Genomic DNA, 21,023 nt, shown 5'->3' with positions numbered 1-21,023 from the left:
TTGAACACAAGTGCAACATACTCTGCATCAGCCCCATTGTCTGTAACCATACGAGAAAACAGCGACTGTATCTTTAATAGCCCTTGAAAAATCGCTACAATGCATCTTGAAAGCTAACACATTTCTTCTTTCCATAGTTTCCGCATGGTTCCCTTCCTCACAGAGATGAGGGCTGTGATGGATTGGGTATGGACAGACACCACTCTCAGCCTGTCTAGCTGGATATGTGTAGAGGATTTATATGCTAATATCTTCATCATGAAGTGCTGGCGGGAGTCTGAGAAGGTATAAATTATTTATGCATAGGATAAACACCTGGCCTATGTGAGATATGCTGCAATGACATGACAATCAAGACTAATAGAAATGTATTATTGTATGTGGCTATGTATTATTAACAGTAGTTAATAAAGAGCGTTTCTCCTTCTGCAATAGGGTGATGCAGATGGGGGGTAAGCTTCCACCCTCTAGGACAGTGTTTCCCAACACGGTCCTCAAGTCACACTAACAGTCCAGGTTTTTGTGATATCCATGCTTAAGCACAGATGGTTAAATCAAAAGAACTGAGGTACTTATTAGAACACCTGTGCTCAAGTATGGCTATCCTTAAAACCTGGACTGTTAGTGTGCCTTGAGGACTGTGGTTAAAAACCCCTGTTCTAGGAGGTAGGATAGAGCAATAAAATGTTCCTATGGTCACAGCTTCTCTCTAGTTTGCTTAGTGCCTCTGTAAGAAGGTGAGCATTTGGCTCCTTGTCCTTACATCTTAATCTGTTCCTAAAGCTTAATAGGATGGGGTTGGAGGATTTATTTCGCTACTGTCTGGCTACTCTCTGGATTCCTTCAGTCCAACCTCTGGCCATGGGTAATGTGAAACCAGGGCTGCCCAGAGTAAGGAACTAAGAGTTATGCAAACTCAATGCCAAACTGGCTACTAGAAAGTGCAGTACTGAATTCTGCTGGAATTGTGGAGGGTTCTGACTTTCCATGAAATGATGGTTCCTGCCTGCTTGCACATGGGTGCAGTAATCTCCATGGGTCTGTTATCAGTTATTACAGGAGCCAAGTGGCTCTCTTTCCATCTTACACTGCTTCAGATTATTCATATCTAACTGTATTTCTTTTTTCAATTCCCCCAGACTTAATAACCTCATTGTTTTCTAGTTTCTCTCTTGCCACCAAGCAGCCTAGTGTAGACAAACTTAAAGTAGTCAGAGTTTTCCATGCTCAAAAACCAAACCTCATCTATGTCGCTTGCAGAACCCTTGATGAGTAGTATGAACACATGTTTAGGGAATCATTCCTTTTAAGAAAATGGGTGAAAGAAAAATGGTGAAGTCGAGGAGTCAGTAAGAAATTCTGACTCAGAAAGAGCAACTGAAGCTTTTGTCAAATTCTGTAGAGTCTATTATGAAAAAGGTCTGGATCCTGAGTGTATAGGACATTGGAAAAGCAAAAAAGCAGCTCTATTTCCCGCCAGAGACCTCTTCTAATTCAAACTTTTGAAAAAATGGATAACACCACATACACATCTTATTCTGTTCTGCCTCTTTTCATCTTCATACCTCTAATTGAACCCAATGGTAGGTTTCTTGCATATGATTGCTGGAATGGTATCCTTACCGACCTGTGCCGATCTCTATGGTGTAGTGACAAAACCATTCTGCTGAAGTCAATTTTCTAACTACAAGTCCTCAGAAAGAGGCCCATGCTGAGAGATGGATATCCCAAAAAAATTTGCTCTAAAAATCTGTACATAAAATTAGTGTGTTTACACCCATATGTTCTGTCATATGCCACTCACGCTAGACACCAGTATCACATGCGCAAGGTTTACTTACACGTACACCAAACTAGGTCATAAGCAAAAGAATAGTTTTTTAACATTTTTTTTTAGTATGGAGGATGCGCAGTACAAAATTTCATATATTAAATTAGGCAAACCAGCATACGCCTTAGTCATCAAGAGCCCCGAAATCTCAAGTCTTTTTAGAAAGCAGTTACGATGTGGGAGTGGGAGATTATGTGAGCATGCCACCTTTTCTATCAGGAATCTTCTCTCCTCTACAGTATTCATTCCATGGACACCAAATGGTGTTGCAGTCCACAATCTGATCCCGTCTTGATTTGACAGTCATCTGCCAGGTCAGGGTTTACGACTTCTTTCCAGTTATAAGGAGGAATACATATATGGAGCTTAAGCCCTGCACAAGTTTATATAGCAAGATATATTAAATATGTAATCAGTCAGGTTGTTGATCTGATCAATAAGATTGGGGCCATTTCTGGCATCTTTGAAAAACGTGCAAATCTCCATCAGGAAGGGTGAGACATGCTCCCTTAGATCTTCTTCCAAGCAGCGCATGGCTGGTTTCAGGACTTATGTTGTGGTAATGGCTTCCATAGTTAGTTCCTTTTTTCAGATATAGGATAGCACAACTTCCAATGACTATCATGTTGGTGGAACATGGACACATCACAGACCAAACCAGTCATTTGTATTCTGTGAGATTCTTAGACCTATGTTTTAATACTGTTTATCAGAGAGTGTTTTTCTGTAAAAAGTAAAAGTTCCATGCCATTCAGTGGCTAGTATCTTTCCTTCTGTAGAGCCCATATGTATTGCATGAGCTTAATGAAGACCATATGTAGTGGTGGCAGTTTATCTTCACTACCAACTGCAAGGAACCTATTTGTCTCAGGAATGTGCTCTGGCCATCAAAATTCTAAAGATGAGTGCAATCTAGCTCTGGCAATTTGCATTCCACTTCCCCATATCTTCACAGTTGGGGGTCTGTTGTGGCTAATATGAACCAACAGGTGACACTTGCCATCCCCAGGCCAGAGGCTAAGATATTTTTTTCAGATGGTGTGTCACACCTTTGACCACCCTTTTGTGAAAATGTTCCTTAATCTTTAATGGGGGCTCCATTGGAATCCCTTTCTGAAGATGGGCTACTTTCATGTAATTGAGATGTAGTGAATTGTGTCTCTAGTTTTCCATGTGGGTATGATTGTTTTTCCTTCTTTTCAGCTCAAGTCTGTCTCCGGGTTCCACATAAAACTTTTGCATTCCATATCCTACTAGAACCGTACAGCAATTTACTTTTCTCGTGCTGTCAGTCTCTCCAGGGATTTTTAAACAAGGATCTACAACAGACCCAAGTTTATAAAGCTGTGTTACTGCTTGTAAATTCTCCAAAATATACATTATAGCATCTGCTAAAACTAAATTTGTCAGAACAGGTGACTTTGGAAAATGCCATGGATGTGTTCTTTCTGCCATAGAAAATTGGTTTCTTTTACTTTTCATTAAATCTTTGTTTCTGAAATGTCATTGGTAAACTGGTAAGGAGCTGTGACTGCGTATATGATAGCTTAGTATCCTGTCCCTTAGCATGAAGCCTTATCTCCCTCCTGGGTGCTTATGTAAGCAGCTGAGAAAGGATTTAATGGTAAGTGAAAAAATGATTTCTTAATGCAATGGCCATTTAATGTATTTTCTCCTATTGGATATCACAACAGCTAAATAGGGGTAAGGGAACCTGTGGTTTGCCAGCTGCTGTGAATCTATGTTTCAGCATAGCCTGTCTGCCTGTTTGGCTCCTCAATAGTTGGAGAGCCACAGGTTCCATAACATATCTGTAGTTCCCCAAATGCTGAGGGCTACCAGCACCTTGCCTCTTCTATAATTACACCATTATATTGCTTTTGTTTATTACATTTGCAGAAATACCCAGAACCTCCAGGACAAAAAAAGAAGAAGATTGTCAAGTATGGAATGGGTGGGGTGATCATTTTTGCCCTGATTTGCATTGTCTGGTTTCCCCTCCTCTTTATGTCATTGGTGAAGTCTGTGGCTGGGGTGACCAATCAACCTTTGGATGTCTCCATTCAGATCAGCATTAGCGGTTATGAGGTAACAACAAAAGTTAACTACAAACATGTTATCAGTAATAAAACAGTTAATAGGGACATTGCTGGTACAAATCTACCACCTCACTTTACCATGCTTCAATTCTTCAGCACATCCATTTATCATTTCACTATGGAGCACATGTATTTACTTCCTCATCATGACACTTTCCTACCTTCATTGCTGAGTCACGTGTGGCAGAACTATCTGCTCTGTCAGGCATCCAGGAGGTCTCACACTCGGCCAATTAAGGAGAGAAGGGAACTATGATATTAAGGGGTCTATTTACTAAGCAGTGTTAGGAGACAGAGTGAGATGGCAGTTAAGAGCGGATTGGCTGGCACCTTATCACTTTTCACTCTGTTTCCTAACACTGCTTAGTAAATAGACCCTTTAGAGTAAATTAACTTCAGTATACTAAATTATTGTTTTCCTAATTTTGTGATGTTGTATAATCCAGTAGACAACCCTGATTTAAATTTTTTTTTGTTAATGCAGCTGTCAAAATATGACAAATACAATTTTAAAAACACAATCTTAGAATTTTCTTGTATTTTGTTTTCATAATTCCTGTTAAAATAGTTTTCACCTCCTACTTTTGGTGACAACTTAGTTTATCGATAAACAAAATCTTACAGATCCAGTATATCAGTGTACTGCAAAGTGTGAATATTACCTACTATTCAATGTTACTGGAGAATATATTAAACCTATGCAGGTATTAAATAATACTTTGACAACTCAACAGATCATCAGACAAGAGGCTAATGTTCAGTATCCAGTGCTGTCAATCTCTTATTATAGTAATGTCAGACAGCTGACAGTACTTATGTTATTTCTCAGATAATTTCAGTAGAGTAACTTTATAACACCACCATCAGAAGTATGGACAACCGCAGCACATTCTTTAATTAAGGGACTTTTATTAAATAATGATCTGTAACATGCTTTAAATGTGCTTCATGTATAGCGCTTAGTGACTTTGGTAATGATACTAATGATACTAGGCTATCGTCAAGGTGTGTGTAAAAAGTACAACACTGCATAAAAAGATAGATGTAGCATATTTCTTTATCTGTTTGTTTTCCCATTTAAGCCCCTGTTCACTATGAGTGCTCAGCAACAGAATCTTATACCGTACTCCCAAGCTGCATATGATGAACTGAACTATAGATACGCCTTACATCCTGTGAGTATATGGATATATGACAAGTGTGGTGGGTGCATGGAATAGGGAGCAGGATTACACCTCAGATTCGTTCTGTAGTAATATTATTGATAAGTGCCCTACTTTTAACCATTTTACCTGTAGCTATATTGGAAACTGTAGAGCCAATTCTTTTTTTCTACAGTGTGTAATGTTTGGGAATTTATTGTTTGGGAATATTTTCTGCAGTGTACACAAATCCACTAGACGACAGGCAAAAGACTGCACAATTATGACATTGTAATCGTGCAGTCGTTTGTCAGTCTGTGATGTGCCTACACTGAACACGCAGTCGTTCAGTGTACTGTAGGCACATCAATCATCTGCAAACATGTTGAACCTGACGATATCGTCAGGTCGCACAATATATTTGTACGATGATAGATGTCTAAACGGCCACCGATTTTCAATCGCTGTTCAAACGATTATCGAATGTTAATGATGTCGTTATCGTTCAATTGCTCAATTTAATCATCTAGTGGATGTGTGCCTTTAGGGGTGTATTTACTAAGCTTTGTTAGGAGATAAAGGGAACGGAGATAAGGTATCAGCCAATCAGCTCCTGTCATTTTTTAAACACAGCCTGTGACATGGCAGTTAGGACAGGGCTGTCTTAACAGCACTGTGGGCCCTTGGCAAAGCAATGCACTGGGGACCCTACCCACCCATTCACGGGAACAAAATGTAAATGGTCAATAAAATGAACCCAGGGGAGTGGAGTTGCAGTCAAATCAGGTACCTGAAACTTTTTGTCCCCACAAGTAAATCAATTTCCCACAGCAGCTGCAGAACTGGAGATAGGCTGCCATGTATGAGCAGTCATGTCTCTTGCACTGCTCTGGGGTTTACTGCTGCAATAATATCAAATAACTGCGCAATCCTATAATTATAACTTGACAAAATCTCACTATGATGACGGGGCTTATTGCTGCAATAATACCATATCGTACTATGATATGGTACTTTTAAAAATAACACAAATGTACCAACTGGCCACGACTGCAGGGGGGCGGGTTGGCGGGCCCCTTGAAGCTTCGGCAGCTGCCCAACAGGCCCAATGGAAGAGGCGGCCCTGAGTTAGGAGCTGATTGGCTGGTACCTTACCTCCATTTGCTTTATCTCCTAACAAGGCTTAGTAAATAGACCCCTTAATGCCTTGTAGAGGGGCACTTCCTTGATCTTATTGCTTATCTTGTACTTCTCCTATTCTGTCCCCAGTCGGCAATGCAGTTCATTGTTAATTACATGCCCGAGGATATTGTTACTGCCAAGATAAAGAGTAATGCCAGCCTCCTGTGGACAATAAGCCCAGCAAGTCGTGATGCAATGATAGAGGAGTTGTCCAAATCCACTCAAATATACTTTGATATTCACTGGAGTATTCTCAGGTATTGCCGAATCAGCACATGTAGCTATCACTTGTCATGATCGTACAAGAGGATTATGCTTTTTCCTCTATTGTTACCCTTCTCAGAGGACAACAATCCCAGTCCAAAACACTGAACCTGAACATACAACATTTACAATGGAATATACAGATGTGTCCTGATTCATCTGGCATTTTTACATATATGGTGCGAGACTCATGGCATGACTTAGACTCAGCTCCACGGGCGGATAACCAGTTTTAAACTTTCCCATTTTAATATATTTTTTGCATCACAACAGCACACAAACCAGATTGTAGTGTACTGAGGGCTTAGATTTTTACTTTTCTCATAATCCTGGCAGTGTAGATTCACACAATATTGTGTTGTGGCACAGATCAGTAATATTGGTCCCTGGTCTCTTGTCTCAGATTAGTGTACTTGTCGCATTGCTATAGCATGCATATCCACTAATGGTGTACAGGATAGGTGTATTTGTATTTTTATCACATTAGTAGTGTGAAATTTCAGGATAGGTGTATGGGGACACTTTTTTAAAGAAAATAAATAATTTTCATGAAGTCATTCGGCCAATATATAGAAAATTGCTTGAGACAGAGCTTGACAATGTTTTTGGAATTTTAGAAGTCAGGCAAAGTAACAAACAAACAGGAATCATATTAAATGATAAACATTTTTATAAGGTGGATACACATACATAGCAACAATACACAGCACATATATAGCAACAATACTTTCTCTCCAAACTCAAAGCCCTTATCACAGACATCAATATACCCTGATACTCCATATCTCTCCATATCTCTATGGCCAAAACACACTCAATGTAAGGTATTATATTTTACCTGTTGTGAATGACAGTTTACATTACAAATAACAAATAGTGGGGTAGGTTCATTTAGTAATTAAGATACATATATATATATATATATATATATATATATATATATATATGCACTCACTTTTGTTTGGAAACAAAAAGCAACAAAGAGCCAGCAGTCACGTTTAGTAGATTTATTGTGAAGATCACATATGAAATATACAGTGTTCAATAGCAGCGGCACATTTGAAACGGTCGTCGGGTGGGCTGCTGCTGCTGACTATTGGACGCTGTATTTTTCATATGTGACCTTCACAATAAATCTACTAAAAGTGAGTGCTGGCTCTTTGTTACTTTTTTTTTCCCCAAAAAAAAGTGAATGCATATATTTATTTTGTATGAACCAGGCAACGCCTCTTTAAAGAACTTTTTTCAGGAGTGCTATCTTGTCTCAAAGTGTTTTTAAAAAAAAAAAATATAAAAAATAAATAAATAAATAAATTATATATATATATATATATATATATATATCACACAACAAAGTTAACCTGCGCTATAATCAATATACAGCTGCACCCTTCAGTAAGTCCTCTGTTAGTAGGACTACTACACAGTAGATACACCAAAATTACTGTAGGGGTGCTTCAATTAGACTCTAGAAAAAAAATCAATAATGTCTTTATATTCCTTATATTGTATAATACAATCCCTTCGAGGCTTAAAAGTTCCAATTCTTTTTCTTTTGAAGATTTAAATCACCGGTATTCGTGCTTGTTTTTCAGAACTGGTCAATAAATTTGTATAATGGAGCTTGTTTAACGTCCTCCTTGAGGTTCTATAAAGATACCCTCATACCAGAAAACACCCAAAATAGGCCACAAAAGCCTATGCATAATTATTAAAATAGACTTTTATTAAAATTCCACAATTTCAGATGGACACAAGATCTTACACACATCTGATATGTCAAACTGATTCCTCTGCTCCTTCCAAATGAGGGAAGTGCTTAATGTGTAGTGTCCACCTTTCACATAAACCCTATGCGTTTCGTCCTTTATCAGGACTTCTTCAGGGGTAGATCTATAAAATACATACATGTACATATATATACTGGGTGTCTCTGGTATCAAAACAAAAACTTTTCTAAACAAACAGAACAATATTCCAATATTATATGACTGACAACATACCTCGGAATAAATGTGAAAACATATGGTCATAGCATGGCAGTATTGTAGATGATTCTCAAAATCAATTGATATACGACCTATTTAAAATACATATTTCACTAATGAATAATAACTCACCCCATATAATAGCTCATTCATGTTTATACAAAAAGAAAACATTCCAAATCCTTTACATACCTCACGGCTGATGCCTATATTTTGATATGTTTGATCTCTTAATCGTTGAAAAGACTATATAAAACCTATGTAGACCGAAGTGATTGGACACTGACTGCAATTAGATCAACAAGATGTTATTGACGTAAGTACTTTGTAGGTCCACCTCGTGCAGTGATAACTGCAGATACCCTTCTTGGCAAACTGTCTACAAGTTCCTGGACAACAGCAGACGATGTTTTGCCATTCCGTCTTAAATAAAGTGATCAACTGTGACACTGAAGGTCGAGTTGGCCTAGAATGCACCCGTAGCTCCAATTCATCCCAGAGGTTCTCAATGGAGTTAATATCTGGACTCTGAGCTGGGCAGTCCATCCGGGTTACCGAATATTCTGTACACCAGTCCAGTGTCACCATGGAAACATGACAGGTGGTATTGTCATCCTGATGAAAACATTTGTTGTTTCTGTAGTACTGCAAGGGCATGGACCTCCCTAGCAAGTGTTCTTATTGAAACAGCCACATCAGTGGCCATTTGGAACTCGGTATGGCATGGTATGCATTCCACTTGTGCAGGGGTGTCCAATCACTTTTGTCCACATAGTGTAGATACAGTATGTATATATTATATATATATATATTATATATATATATATATATATATATATATATATATATATATATATATATACATATACACACACATGCACTGTTCTCACAACTGTTGTAATATTATATTTTCCAGGAATGCATCAATTGTAAAGAGTGCAGAGTGTTTTGGGAAACACACGGTCCGTTATGAGGATGCTGAGACCCGTGATCATATTGTTCAGATGCTAAGAGGAGAGAGGAAAGAACCAGTGTATGTATTATATTTTGTACATCTAGGTTCCTTTTAAGGAATGTGCTACCAGTAAGCTGAACCAATATTTATGTTAATACAGCCAATTAATTCAGAAGCAATAGGTACCCCTCACAGCATGTCTCCAGCTGTCCCCAATGTGTATAATAAGTGTTCTTTAATATTCAGGGTTTTTTATTTCCAATGTAATTATTTGTAGCTAGACGACTTTGTACTAATGATAATGTTCTGCTTATATAAGCAAATGGAAATGTGTAGGAACTGTCACAGATCATACAAAAAGGCTGCACCAATGTCAGACAGCTATACATTTGACATTTGTATAGTTAATTAAATTCAGTGTTTAAATGAGCAATGAAAGACAGATTATTAAGATGATTCTGGTTAAAACCGCTCTACAGTCTACTGAAAGTATTTTACAAGTTCCAGCAGTGATAGGGGTGCTGTTAGTGGAAGATCCAATCAAAAGGCGATACGTTATAAGTCTATGTGCACACACAGAATTCTATCTGTTATGAAAAGTAAAATTGCTAAGTCACACCCCTTCAAATCTTTCCTCTCCCTTGAAAGTCTACACCATCCATTTATTCTCTCCACTCGCTGTGATGGATGTTTTTCCTCTTCTCCTGCTTCTGCTCCATCTCCAACTTCCTTTTCTTAAGTAAGCCTCCCCTTACCAAATGCTCTCCCTTGTACCCAAATCCAGTTTATACACTACCTCTTCTCCAGTACATGCCCATGTCTAAAACTCACATCTGCAAACTCTCTCTCATTCCACTGACACATTCCCATCCGTATAAACTTACACACTTATTTCACCTATAGAAACCATCAACTTGTTGAGGTTTACAGTGACAATGTCACGGACACAGGTTTGGGTTTGGTGCGCTGCCTTTGATAACGGCAGGAAAGACGTTCAAGATGAGCAGCAATCCGGCCAGCCAAGCACGTTAACAACAGATGACAATTTGTGCTGCACTGGAGGTCTGATTCAGGAGGACAAGTTAGTGATATTGCTGACAAACTGAACATATCATTGGGTACTCTGCACAACATCGTTCATATTCAACTGGGGTACAGGAAAAAGTGTTCACGCTGAGTACCGAAGCAACTCCTAGAAGTTCACAAAACCAATAGGATGGGATTGTCTCTTGTGCACTTGATGCGGTGCCATGAGGAGGAAGTGCAGTTCCTGCAGCGTATTGATGCATGCAATGAAACATGGGTGCATCATGTGACATATCGTCCCCACCTTCAAACAAATATAAAACAACTTCATCAGCAACGAAGGTCATGGCGACCATTTTTTGGGAACACAAGGGCATGCTTCTTGTTGATTTCCTCACCAAGGAAGGTACTGTGAATGCTGTCCACTATTGTGACACATCATTGAGCTGGTTGCGGAGGGCAGGTAATCAGAAATGATCTGGGTTGCTGCGAAAAGGCGTCGTATTGCTGCATAACGACAGGCCACACTCAACTGCATGCGTGAGTTATTACGGCGATATCATTGGAAAGTAATGGACCAGCCCTGACCTTGCACCAAATAATTTTCATCTCTTAGACCATTGAAGAAGCACCTAGGTGGAAAGCGATTTGCAACCGACAGGAAATTTCAGCAAGCCGTCATGTCCTGGCTTCGGTGCTTGACACCGATTTTCTTTATACCGGGATAGGTGCCTTGGTGTACCCTTGGAACAAATGCTTACACAAGTATGGGGACTATGTGGAAAAATAATCTGTACCAAGGCTACACTATTGATTACACGTAACTGTACGAGTTGAATAAATTTACGCAATGAGAAGTCTTGTTACCTTATTTATTGAAGCACCCTCGAATGAACCAACAAAACCAGGTCATGCATATCTAGATGCATGCAGGACTGCCTGGCAAAGTGGTAAGACTGTTCTAACCAGTGACACCAGGGAGCTTAGTATCGGTCAGCTGCCCCGGCAAGCTTTTCTAAGTTAATGCTGAGATAAGCAGTGTTGGAAAATCTTTATTGTTGATTTATCATAAACAGGCATGTTGGTCTACAGTCTCACTCCTATGCTAATACCATCCAAATGCATCTCTCCCCTCAGAGCTATTGCCATCTCTACTATCTTACATCACTAACCCTGTCTATTCTTTTATGGATATCTCTATGCTAACTGAAACCCATTCTCTCCTAAACAGATCTTATCACCTTTCAGCCTTCCAGAGTCACCAAATCCCATTTAAGGGCCCCTCACTAAAAATGACACAACAATTTTCTGTTTCAAGTCCTGCTGCCTTTGGGTCACACTTAACTCCATACTTTACTTTATTATCCGGCCTTTGTCTGAGTCATGTCACCTCCACCTTCAAAATATTGGTAGAATATGCCACCTTCTTATCCTTGTATACTGCAACCTACTCCTATTAGGAATTCCCCTCACTCATCTGTCCCATCCCAACTTCTACCTGTCCTAACGGGTTGGGTATGGGATCCTGGGATGCTGATGGCCAGAATACCAACAGCGACATCCCGATAGTCAGAATCCCTTCAGGATTAGGTAAGTAGCCTAACCCTAACTCTCCCTCCCGCAGCCTAACCCTAATCCTCTCCCTAGTGCCCAAACCTATCCCTAAACCTAACCTTAATACTTACCGTCGGGATGTCAGCGGTCTGAATTCCGGCACCGGCATCCCGACTACATCCCGTCCTAAATACAGTGGAAAGACTATTCTTCCTCTTTCACTACTTCCCCTATTTATTATATTTTAGAATCATTACACATCACTGTACAGAGAATATGTAATTATTTATTGCCCAAATAGAGCTTACTATCGAAGGGCCTGATTCAGAGATGGACGGAATTGCAGAGTGGCATACAAGCGGCTGTAGAATCCCATCCATCTAATAAGCTAATCTAGCAGGAGGTGTCTGTAGGGCGCAGCCTGGGATGACCATTGCGACCTTCCTAATGTGTTACATAGATAACAATTTTGGACAGTAAGTACCTTCATATAGTCAATCGCTCAATAGGGCAAGCTTTCACATCGGAAAAGCAGGTTTCATTTGTTTAATATTTATTACACATTATTAATTGTATTGCTGAATAATGATAATATTTTGTCATTTTGCTAGGATGCTAAAGAACATGCTGCCAAAGCACTTGCGAGCAAATGCTGGACCGGAAGCTAAAATTGCCCACAGGCTTCAGACAGGTAATGCCAAGACCAGAAACCTTGTACCTAATGCACATTGGCCGTAGATGCTTTGCATGCAAGGGAATAAATACATATATTAGCCCATATGCAGGGTTGTACATAACTTTGTGTCTTCATGGGACAGACACCTTCTGTCAGCAGCCGAGCTAGTTTTGCCTTCCCTTAACCATTTGCTTGGTTTGCTATTCATCATCAGTACAGACTTGCACTAGCTTGTACTTGGTGCAAATGATATGACTGGAAACAAGTATATTTATGCTTCCATGCAACTTGGCGTAGCCTAGAGTTGTTTCACCAAGCTGTCACTGAACCTTGCTTACGTGAAAACATCGCATTATAGCACAGTTATGCCCCCTCAGATGTAGTATGCATATGCGTCAAATGTGTATGACTTTACATCTTGTGAACATTCTGCTCCTGTATATGAGTGGTGCAAAATCATGTAAGTTACACTCCGTAAACAGGCGTACATTTGAATCAAAGTTTAGGGCCAAGGTCAAACCATGAAAAAATAAGCAGCCCCAGACCATCATTCCTTCTCCACCATATTTTACAGCTGGCAGTACGGAGAGGAAACATTCTCCTGGCATCCCCAAACCAAGATTTGTCTATCAAACTGTGACGTGCGAGTTGTCACAGTGCAGAATGTTACCACTGCTCCATACGCCAATGGTGTTGCGCTTTATACAAACTTCAGCTGAAATTTGGTATTTCAGCTAAAAGATCAGATTGGATGTTTATATGCTCAGTTATGGAAATCCAATTGTTGAAGTTCTCAATGTACAGTTCATGCTTCCAGATGCATTTTTTCCTCAGTTGCAAAGATTATTAGAGTACCGGACACTTTTCATGTGCTTCAGCCCTCATCTGTTCTGTTGTTTGACCTTGTGTAGCCCCAGCTCTCCACAGCTGAGCTGTTGTTGCTCCTAGACCTTTCCAATGTACATTAATAACACCTACAGGTGATCAGGGCAGCTCTGGAAGTGCACAAATTTGACAAACTGACTTGTTTGAGAGGTAGCATTTACGACAGTGCCAAGTTGGCAGTGACATAGCTCTTCCGTACAACTCATATGCTTGCTTATATGAACCTGCTAGCAATGGGATTGGCTGAAATGACCAAACACACCAATTAGAAGGTATATCCACATACTTTTGGCCACATTTAGGGGTAAATTTACTAAGATGGGAGTTCTATTTAAGAATCAACCAACCAATCAGATTCTACTTCTCATTTATCTAGCACCTTCTAGAAAATAATACCTGGAATCTGATTGGTTGCTATTGGCAACATCACTTCTTAATAGAACTCCCCATCTTAGTAAATTTAACCCTTAGAGTCCACTACCTCCTGGATACGTAGACCGGAATGAAAGGTCCTGGCACCTGGAGACCACTTTGGGCTGGGAAGAAAGTTCAGTACTAAGGGCCTGTTTCTGGCCAGCTAGCTGCGAAAATATGCAAATGAATGTGATTGCAGTGCAATCTCAGCACTATACCAAGACGCCCATCAGCTTATAAAGCTGCCAACCTCCCATTACATACATCCGCAAGTCAGCGAAAACATTGGTAACATCGGACCCATACGCAGAGTTGTGGTTGAGCATGACATGCCTCACAACCTGCGAAGCTTCCTGTCGCCATGTAGTGCTCTGACTGTGTATGCTGTCGCTGGGGCTTAATTATGCATACCCCTGTAACGGCGTCCAAACGCACAGGCACGTCTGCGTTCCTTTGACCACCCCCAAACGGTGTTTCCGGTCATTTATTTCTGTGTGTCGTTGTACTCGCATCCGTATACTTGCCCAACATAGTGAAAAAAATCGGTAACATCGGACCCATAAGCACACTTGTACAAGCCCTGTCCTTAATTGCTAACCTCCACGCCCGCTATCAGTGCTTGGGCTGCTTATGCCCAGCGTTGAAACGCACTAGCATGTCTGCATTCGCCCGACGACCCCCCATCACCACCCACAAACTGCACTTCCTGTCAGTCACTTTGCTCTGGGTCTTCGTAGCCTCTGCAATAGCAATTCCATTTGTAATTGATAGTTCACGCACTGCGATGCATACGCAGAACGCAACAATCGACCGATTGCGTGCATATTAGCAACTGCGTTCCTTGCTGAATCAGGCCCAGATAACTTAACTCTCCTGATTGTGAAAATAGTTAACAGAAAGGTGTTCTACCAAGTAAGGATCTTCAATTCCACCAATTCCAAAGAATCAGAATGTGGATGCAGTTAAAATTTGAGCTCCCAAGAAAGCAATGGGGGATGGATGGAAGCTGCACCTCAGGTAAGAGGGCAGAGTTCTGAACAGCTCAGTTTCAATTCCACTTTCAGACCCGCCTACAATAACCCATCCAAGCGAGAAGGTAGGAAACCCTTATGCTTCACACCAGGACATGTGCGTACTTGGAAGTCTTCTAAAATTTGTGGTAATTGTTTGCTGAAAAAGGATTCACGCTCATAATCAGGGTCTGAATCACATTGTCAGAAAAACTGTTAATTCCTACATATGTAGTCAACAGTCACAAGAATATAGTCAGACGACTAAATTCTGGTGATTAAATGGACACTAACTTAACAGATCTGGTTTTTGAGGCAGATGCAACAACAAAGCCAAAACCATGCTTAAAAAGTGTCTATGTACCATGACCTTGGCCACTCTGGTGCTACTAGCATCTCATTACCCACAGAAGTATCACTACTGGAGGGAGGAGGTAGGACAGATGGAAATTCCAAGAGACAAAGAGAACATATCCATTGTTCTGGAGCAGTAGCGGTCCATCTTGTGTTTTAAAGGAAATTACACAATGTTGACATCTGGCAGACCCCATCTGTCCACAATCTTCAGAAAATCATCTGTGTGAAGGGTCTGGCTGCTGAGAAAATTCGATTTACCCAAAAAGTTGATTGAAGTATGTCACGACTGTGGCATTGTCTTAATGAATTTTGATTGCCCTTCCTCACAAGAAATTTCATCCTCTGCAAGCAATAAAGAACGTTCTGAGCTCCAGCACATTTACTGGGAACTTTCACTCCTCCTGAGTCTTTTATTTGGCACCTCTAAGGGGCATATTCAGTTGGGTGCGAGAATATCAAAAATCCCACACCTGCAAGGTTTTTCCTGTAGGTGCGGGATTTTTGCTATTCAATAAGGTGCGTTTTTTTTTTTTTTTGAGAGCCAGGAGGTTTTTTTCCCCTCGCACCTCAAGAGCAAGTGTGATTTTTCATAAAATCATTGATTTTAGGTAAAATCAGTGGTACTTGCTCTGGTACCCCGGCGGCACCCCCCCCTTTAGGACTAATTAAGCAACTGGAAGTTTCCAATTGGCTTAATTAGTCCATAATTACTTACCTTCTGCAGCGCTGGCTTCTGCATCCAGCATTGGGAGGCGGCTCTTCTGCAGCAGGGTGAGTATGTCAGTGTGTGTGGTGTTTGTAAGTGTGTATGAGTGAGTGAGTGAGTGAGTGAGTGTGTGTATGAGTGATCCCCGGTGTATGTGTGCCCACTCAGTGTTAGTGTGGCCCCCCGGAATGGGCGTTGGGAGAACTACATCTCCCAGCAGCCCTTGCCCCTCCCACCAAAGCTGAAAACCCTGCGACCACTATTTTTTTTATTGGATACCGCGGGTATCGGGAGCGCACATACCCGCGGTACTCCAAAATTGGGCGCGAGGTTTTTAACTCGCTAAACCTTGCGCCTAATTGAAATCTTCCCCTAAGTGTTCATAGCACTGAATATGAAGAACCACAATAATGTAAACATGAAATACGATATAAAAAAGATTGAACAGACAGTACAAGGGCAAAAACCACAGTGAGATAATATAAATCTAATTTTCTCATTTAGTTCATTAACACTCAATGACCTCATTGCCAACAAAAGACAGACAGAAGGGATCAGAGTCACTGACTGAATGGGAGCACACTAGAGACAAGAATAGTGTAGGATGATAAAGAAGATGAAAGACCCAGTCTGTGAGTGATTATAGTATAAAGGGCTTGGGGGGATGAGGATGGGACTGGAAGTTCAACTGGGAAGAAGTGAGGAGGGAAGACACAGGATGCGTGTTGAGAGTGGGGAAAGTGATGGGCTTTAATGAACAATTGCATTTTCCGTGCTGGGTGGTAGCCATTCTGATTGTGCTGGGGAGTGTTAGAGGAGAGGTTCAGCATGGGAGCGGGAGATAATCAGTAAGGAGGCAAGGTGACATCAATGCAAAGACACTGGAGCTGGCATGGGGAGTGAAGAACTAGACAAAGAACAGTAGACCCTTGTTGAGGTTGTCACCTCTCAGCCAACAACAAAGTAACAGACATATCCAAGAACATAAAATGAAGAACAGCTGATTAGGTGACTAATTCCATTTAATATTTGCACTATCTGAAACACCCTTGAAGGTGTTCCCACTGCCCCTAAGAACTTCATGCAGGAGGGAGCAAAAAATGACTTCACAAAAAAACCCAGGGAGAGAAAGTATTTTTTCTTCTGGTAAAATAACCGTATTGGCAGTTGTCGAACGGAAGCCCCAGGAAAATCAGGCATTGGTTTGATTTCTCTGGCTATATTTACGAAGCGCTTCTTGGCATGATAGAGCTGAAAAGTGGCATTCACATTCAGTTTAAAGCACACCGGTCTTTACACTGAACGCAAGTGCTGCTTTAGTTTTTCAGCTCAAAGCGGCTGCTTCATAAATTATTCAACCATGTAAGGTCTGTGCAGTTTCTTGAATATGAGCTTGCAGCAAACACGGAGAGCTGCCTTGATCAGCAGGTCATCAAGATAAGGGATGATTGTTGTTACCCTGTAAACTGACTAGAGCAGCCATTATTACCGTGATCTTTGTGAATACGGTTGGTGCAAACCTGCATAAGAAAATGCATGTCATGGATGTCCATTGACATCAACTAATCTTGTTCCACATTGTTAATGGCCGGTTTCAAGAACTTCAACCACAAGTTGGATGTTTTCAATTAAGAATAGATTGAAAGTAATGGTCCAGTCTCTGGACCAATAAGAGATTGGAGTAAAAACACTACATAAAAGATCTCCGGTAGGTGCCCTGCTCGTCGCTAAAGGTATATACATCCACTAGACGATTAATTTGAGCGATTGAACGATAATATCGTTCGAACATAGATGTCTAAGCCACCAACGATTTTCAAACTATCAATGTACAAATATGTTGTGCAACCAGACGATATAATCAGGTTCAACATGTTTGCAGATGATTGATGTGCCTTCACTGAACGACTTTTCGTTCAGTGAAGGCACATCACAGACAAACGACTGCATGATTACAATGTCGTTAATCGTGCAGTCTTTTGCCTGTCATCTAGTGGATGTGTGCCTTTAGAAGCCAAATGCCTAACTGTCAAAACCTGCTTTCCTATGTTTGAGTTATTTCCTTACCTTGTACATGTGGAATATATCCTCATCAGGGAGTCTGTCCCCAGATGGGCGTAGGTGAAAAAAAACAAAAGTACTAAAATGTACAAACTGTAAATTACACAGGGCTGGAAAGCATTTGCACAAATCTAACTAAGTTTTCACCCCACCCATTATTAAGGCAGACCCACGATCTCAGAGGATGTGTATCAATTTTCATTCCAGATTTTTTATTGGTCCATGCAAAAACACTGTGCTGACATTTACGAGTCTGGCTGGAAATATGCATTAAAAGGTTCATAATTATAAATAATTTTATGTTTCCACGCTATGTACTAATAGCCTTTTGCAGGAGATTTCTGTTAAATGTCCTGGAATAGGCTATTAGCGCTGCAGTCCCTATTATTCTCAATGGGGACTATGGTCCAACTCCTATTTACCAAAATAAAGAACATTTTTTCAGAGTTTTGTGGGCCGCTGGTTAATGTCATCTTCAGATGATGATAAACACTTTATGACTTTGGAGGCATTCCTGTAGGAGAGGGGGATCTTAAAATCTCTTTCTCCCACAGCATCCATACAGCTCTGGTAATGGACAGTGTATATGCGCTATGTCAATCTTAGGATGAGTCTTTTGAAAAAGTGAAAAATTACTCAGATGTGCCCAAGTAGAAACTCGCCGGGACACCGGCGCTTTTAATCGCTGTCCCTCTAATAAATCACGGCACTTCCATGTTTATTATTATTATTATTCCATGTTGTTTATTAATACAACCAAATCGTCAATTCACAGTTCATCCTTCCAACACTTAAGGAGACCTCACCCCTCCTTCATTTAATCATTTTCTTGTACTGCTATGGAAACCATGAGTGAAAGGACTATTCAGAGGAACTGTCTTTATCACATGTAATACTTGATCATTTTGACGTTTTGGTTAAAAATGCACATAAGGAGCATAATCTGCGCTCTTCAGTACTGCACATGCAAACTAAACAGGAACACATCTCATATCTCTTTGTACACAGACATAACTCCCGATGTGCCACTCATTATGTACTACAGGACAGAGGGAAGAAGCTACACATACACCATATAGGAACCATATATATTGCAGGTGCTTCCCCCATGGTGCCATCTATCTGGAATAATATGAAAATTGGCGTTCTCCCCAAAAAAGAACATTTACCCCCTCCAAAACTTCCACTACCGGCACTAGGCAATGCAAGCCAGGACTGGTGGCACAATATCAGTGACACACGCAGAGTTGGCTCTTCCCCGTGCCTTAGTCCAAACCAGCCATAGTTTGATCGAGTTTGCAAAAGAAACATGCCCCCTTCCATCTTACTATCTCCATGCTGATTGCTCCACGGCTGTTAAGAATTAATAGCGCTACAGCTTTTCCTATTTCCATGGCGCACTAAATGTTTCACTACATGACACCGGTAGCCATGGGAATGCTGATGCTTTTAGTACTACAAGTGCCAGTCTGTCTAATTTACAGATGGCCTGAGCATACTGAAATCTGTAGGAGTGAAGGACTAATGTAGGTTACAAAAAAATCCAAAACAGACTTTTTTTTTTTTATAAGAAATTAAAAACATCCCCACACAACCCACAGTGTGAATGGCAAGTACAAAAGGTATTCCACTGAAAATATAAGCAGGGAACTAGATTTCATCTTAAAGAATTTCTAACAATGGACATAAAAATGCTCAGTGCCGCTACATCCACTAACAAGGTGTACCTTCCATTATAACTCATCTAAATACTTATCTTTAAAAAACATATTTTGGGTGCATAGTACTCAAAAAGGAACACCCAGTATGCCCATGCCATCCAATCAGAAGATTACCATGCAGATTCCACCATCTTATCCCACATATTTCAAAGTTTGGCAAAATGACATTTAAAAAGCCCATACTCTTGCACTGTAAGTAACTTTAGTTAACATTAGTGTGTTCCTTTTCCAGAGTATTCAGAGAAACCAGAAGACATCCAGAAATATGCTTTTTTCCGTAATTTAACCCTAAAACTACAGCAGCTATCATTTAGTAACAACTCAAGCCAGGTGACAGAATGGTGGTTGATTCAGGAGTGGAATCCAGCCTGCAGCCCTAATGGCTGTAGCCAGAATATTGAACTCGTTATATACAATGATAAAGCCAGCCCTCAGAGTTTGGGATTTCTAGCTGGATATGGGTAAGAGACTTATTTTACTACACACTTATTTTCCACTGTACAACTACACACAAAGTTTGAGCAGGGCAGCTCCACTAACAAACTGCCCATCCAGTTTGAAGAATATACACACTGTTCGATATAATGACAGACATCTATTAATATCAATGATGCTGTTTTTTACTACTACTCTATATTTGTGTGCATGAACAAACGCTAAACTGCACGCGTCTCACACACAAGGTGGTCAATTATAGCAAACCAGACGCTGGAATCCGTAATCGGAAGTTCGCATCTGGTGGGGAGGAGCGCCCATCTCCCCTAGGCTGCGATTTTGAGGGCCGGGTATGCTGAACTACAAGGTAGCAAGACGTTCACTAGTGCATCTTACCACCCGTCCCCGGCAACAGACGATGCACCAAACAATAAAACTGAATGCCTGTGGCTGGGGTATATAGGGAAGAGGACCAGTGCATGCTGGGAGCTCCAAAGCTTTGCTGTTTGGTGCATTGTATGTGATCCAACTACATACCCCAAGGTAGATCCTGTGGACCCTATGGAACCTGTAGAAGGAAAAAAAAACTGTTATACGCATCAACTACCCCCCCATGAAAATATTTAGTTAGACCAAAGCGGTTTCCTTTTACTAGCGGAGCACAGACATTTTATCAGTGATCAGGCAGTCTCTTAATTACTATGCCACCTGTATATT

General features: G+C 40.6%; 1 protein-coding gene across 1 annotated transcript in view; it reads left to right on the top strand.

Moving 5' to 3' along the window:
- The window catches only part of LOC148540651 (piezo-type mechanosensitive ion channel component 2-like), a 149,597-nt gene that overhangs the window by 127,036 nt on the left and 1,538 nt on the right, over positions 1-21,023 (top strand). Inside the window, exons 44-50 of the mRNA XM_088442911.1 lie at positions 138-285; positions 3,731-3,919; positions 5,013-5,105; positions 6,342-6,511; positions 9,423-9,539; positions 12,653-12,732; positions 20,104-20,332. Of these exons, the coding sequence (XP_088299037.1) occupies positions 138-285; positions 3,731-3,919; positions 5,013-5,105; positions 6,342-6,511; positions 9,423-9,539; positions 12,653-12,732; positions 20,104-20,332 (1,026 nt within the window). The remainder of the gene's footprint in view (positions 1-137; positions 286-3,730; positions 3,920-5,012; positions 5,106-6,341; positions 6,512-9,422; positions 9,540-12,652; positions 12,733-20,103; positions 20,333-21,023) is intronic.

The sequence above is a fragment of the Taudactylus pleione genome, unplaced genomic scaffold (assembly GCF_031769625.1).
Source record: "Taudactylus pleione unplaced genomic scaffold, aTauple2 ptg000018l, whole genome shotgun sequence".
In the NCBI taxonomy this organism is placed as follows: Eukaryota; Metazoa; Chordata; class Amphibia; order Anura; family Myobatrachidae; genus Taudactylus; species Taudactylus pleione.
This window is presented reverse-complemented; position numbering and strand designations above follow the sequence as displayed.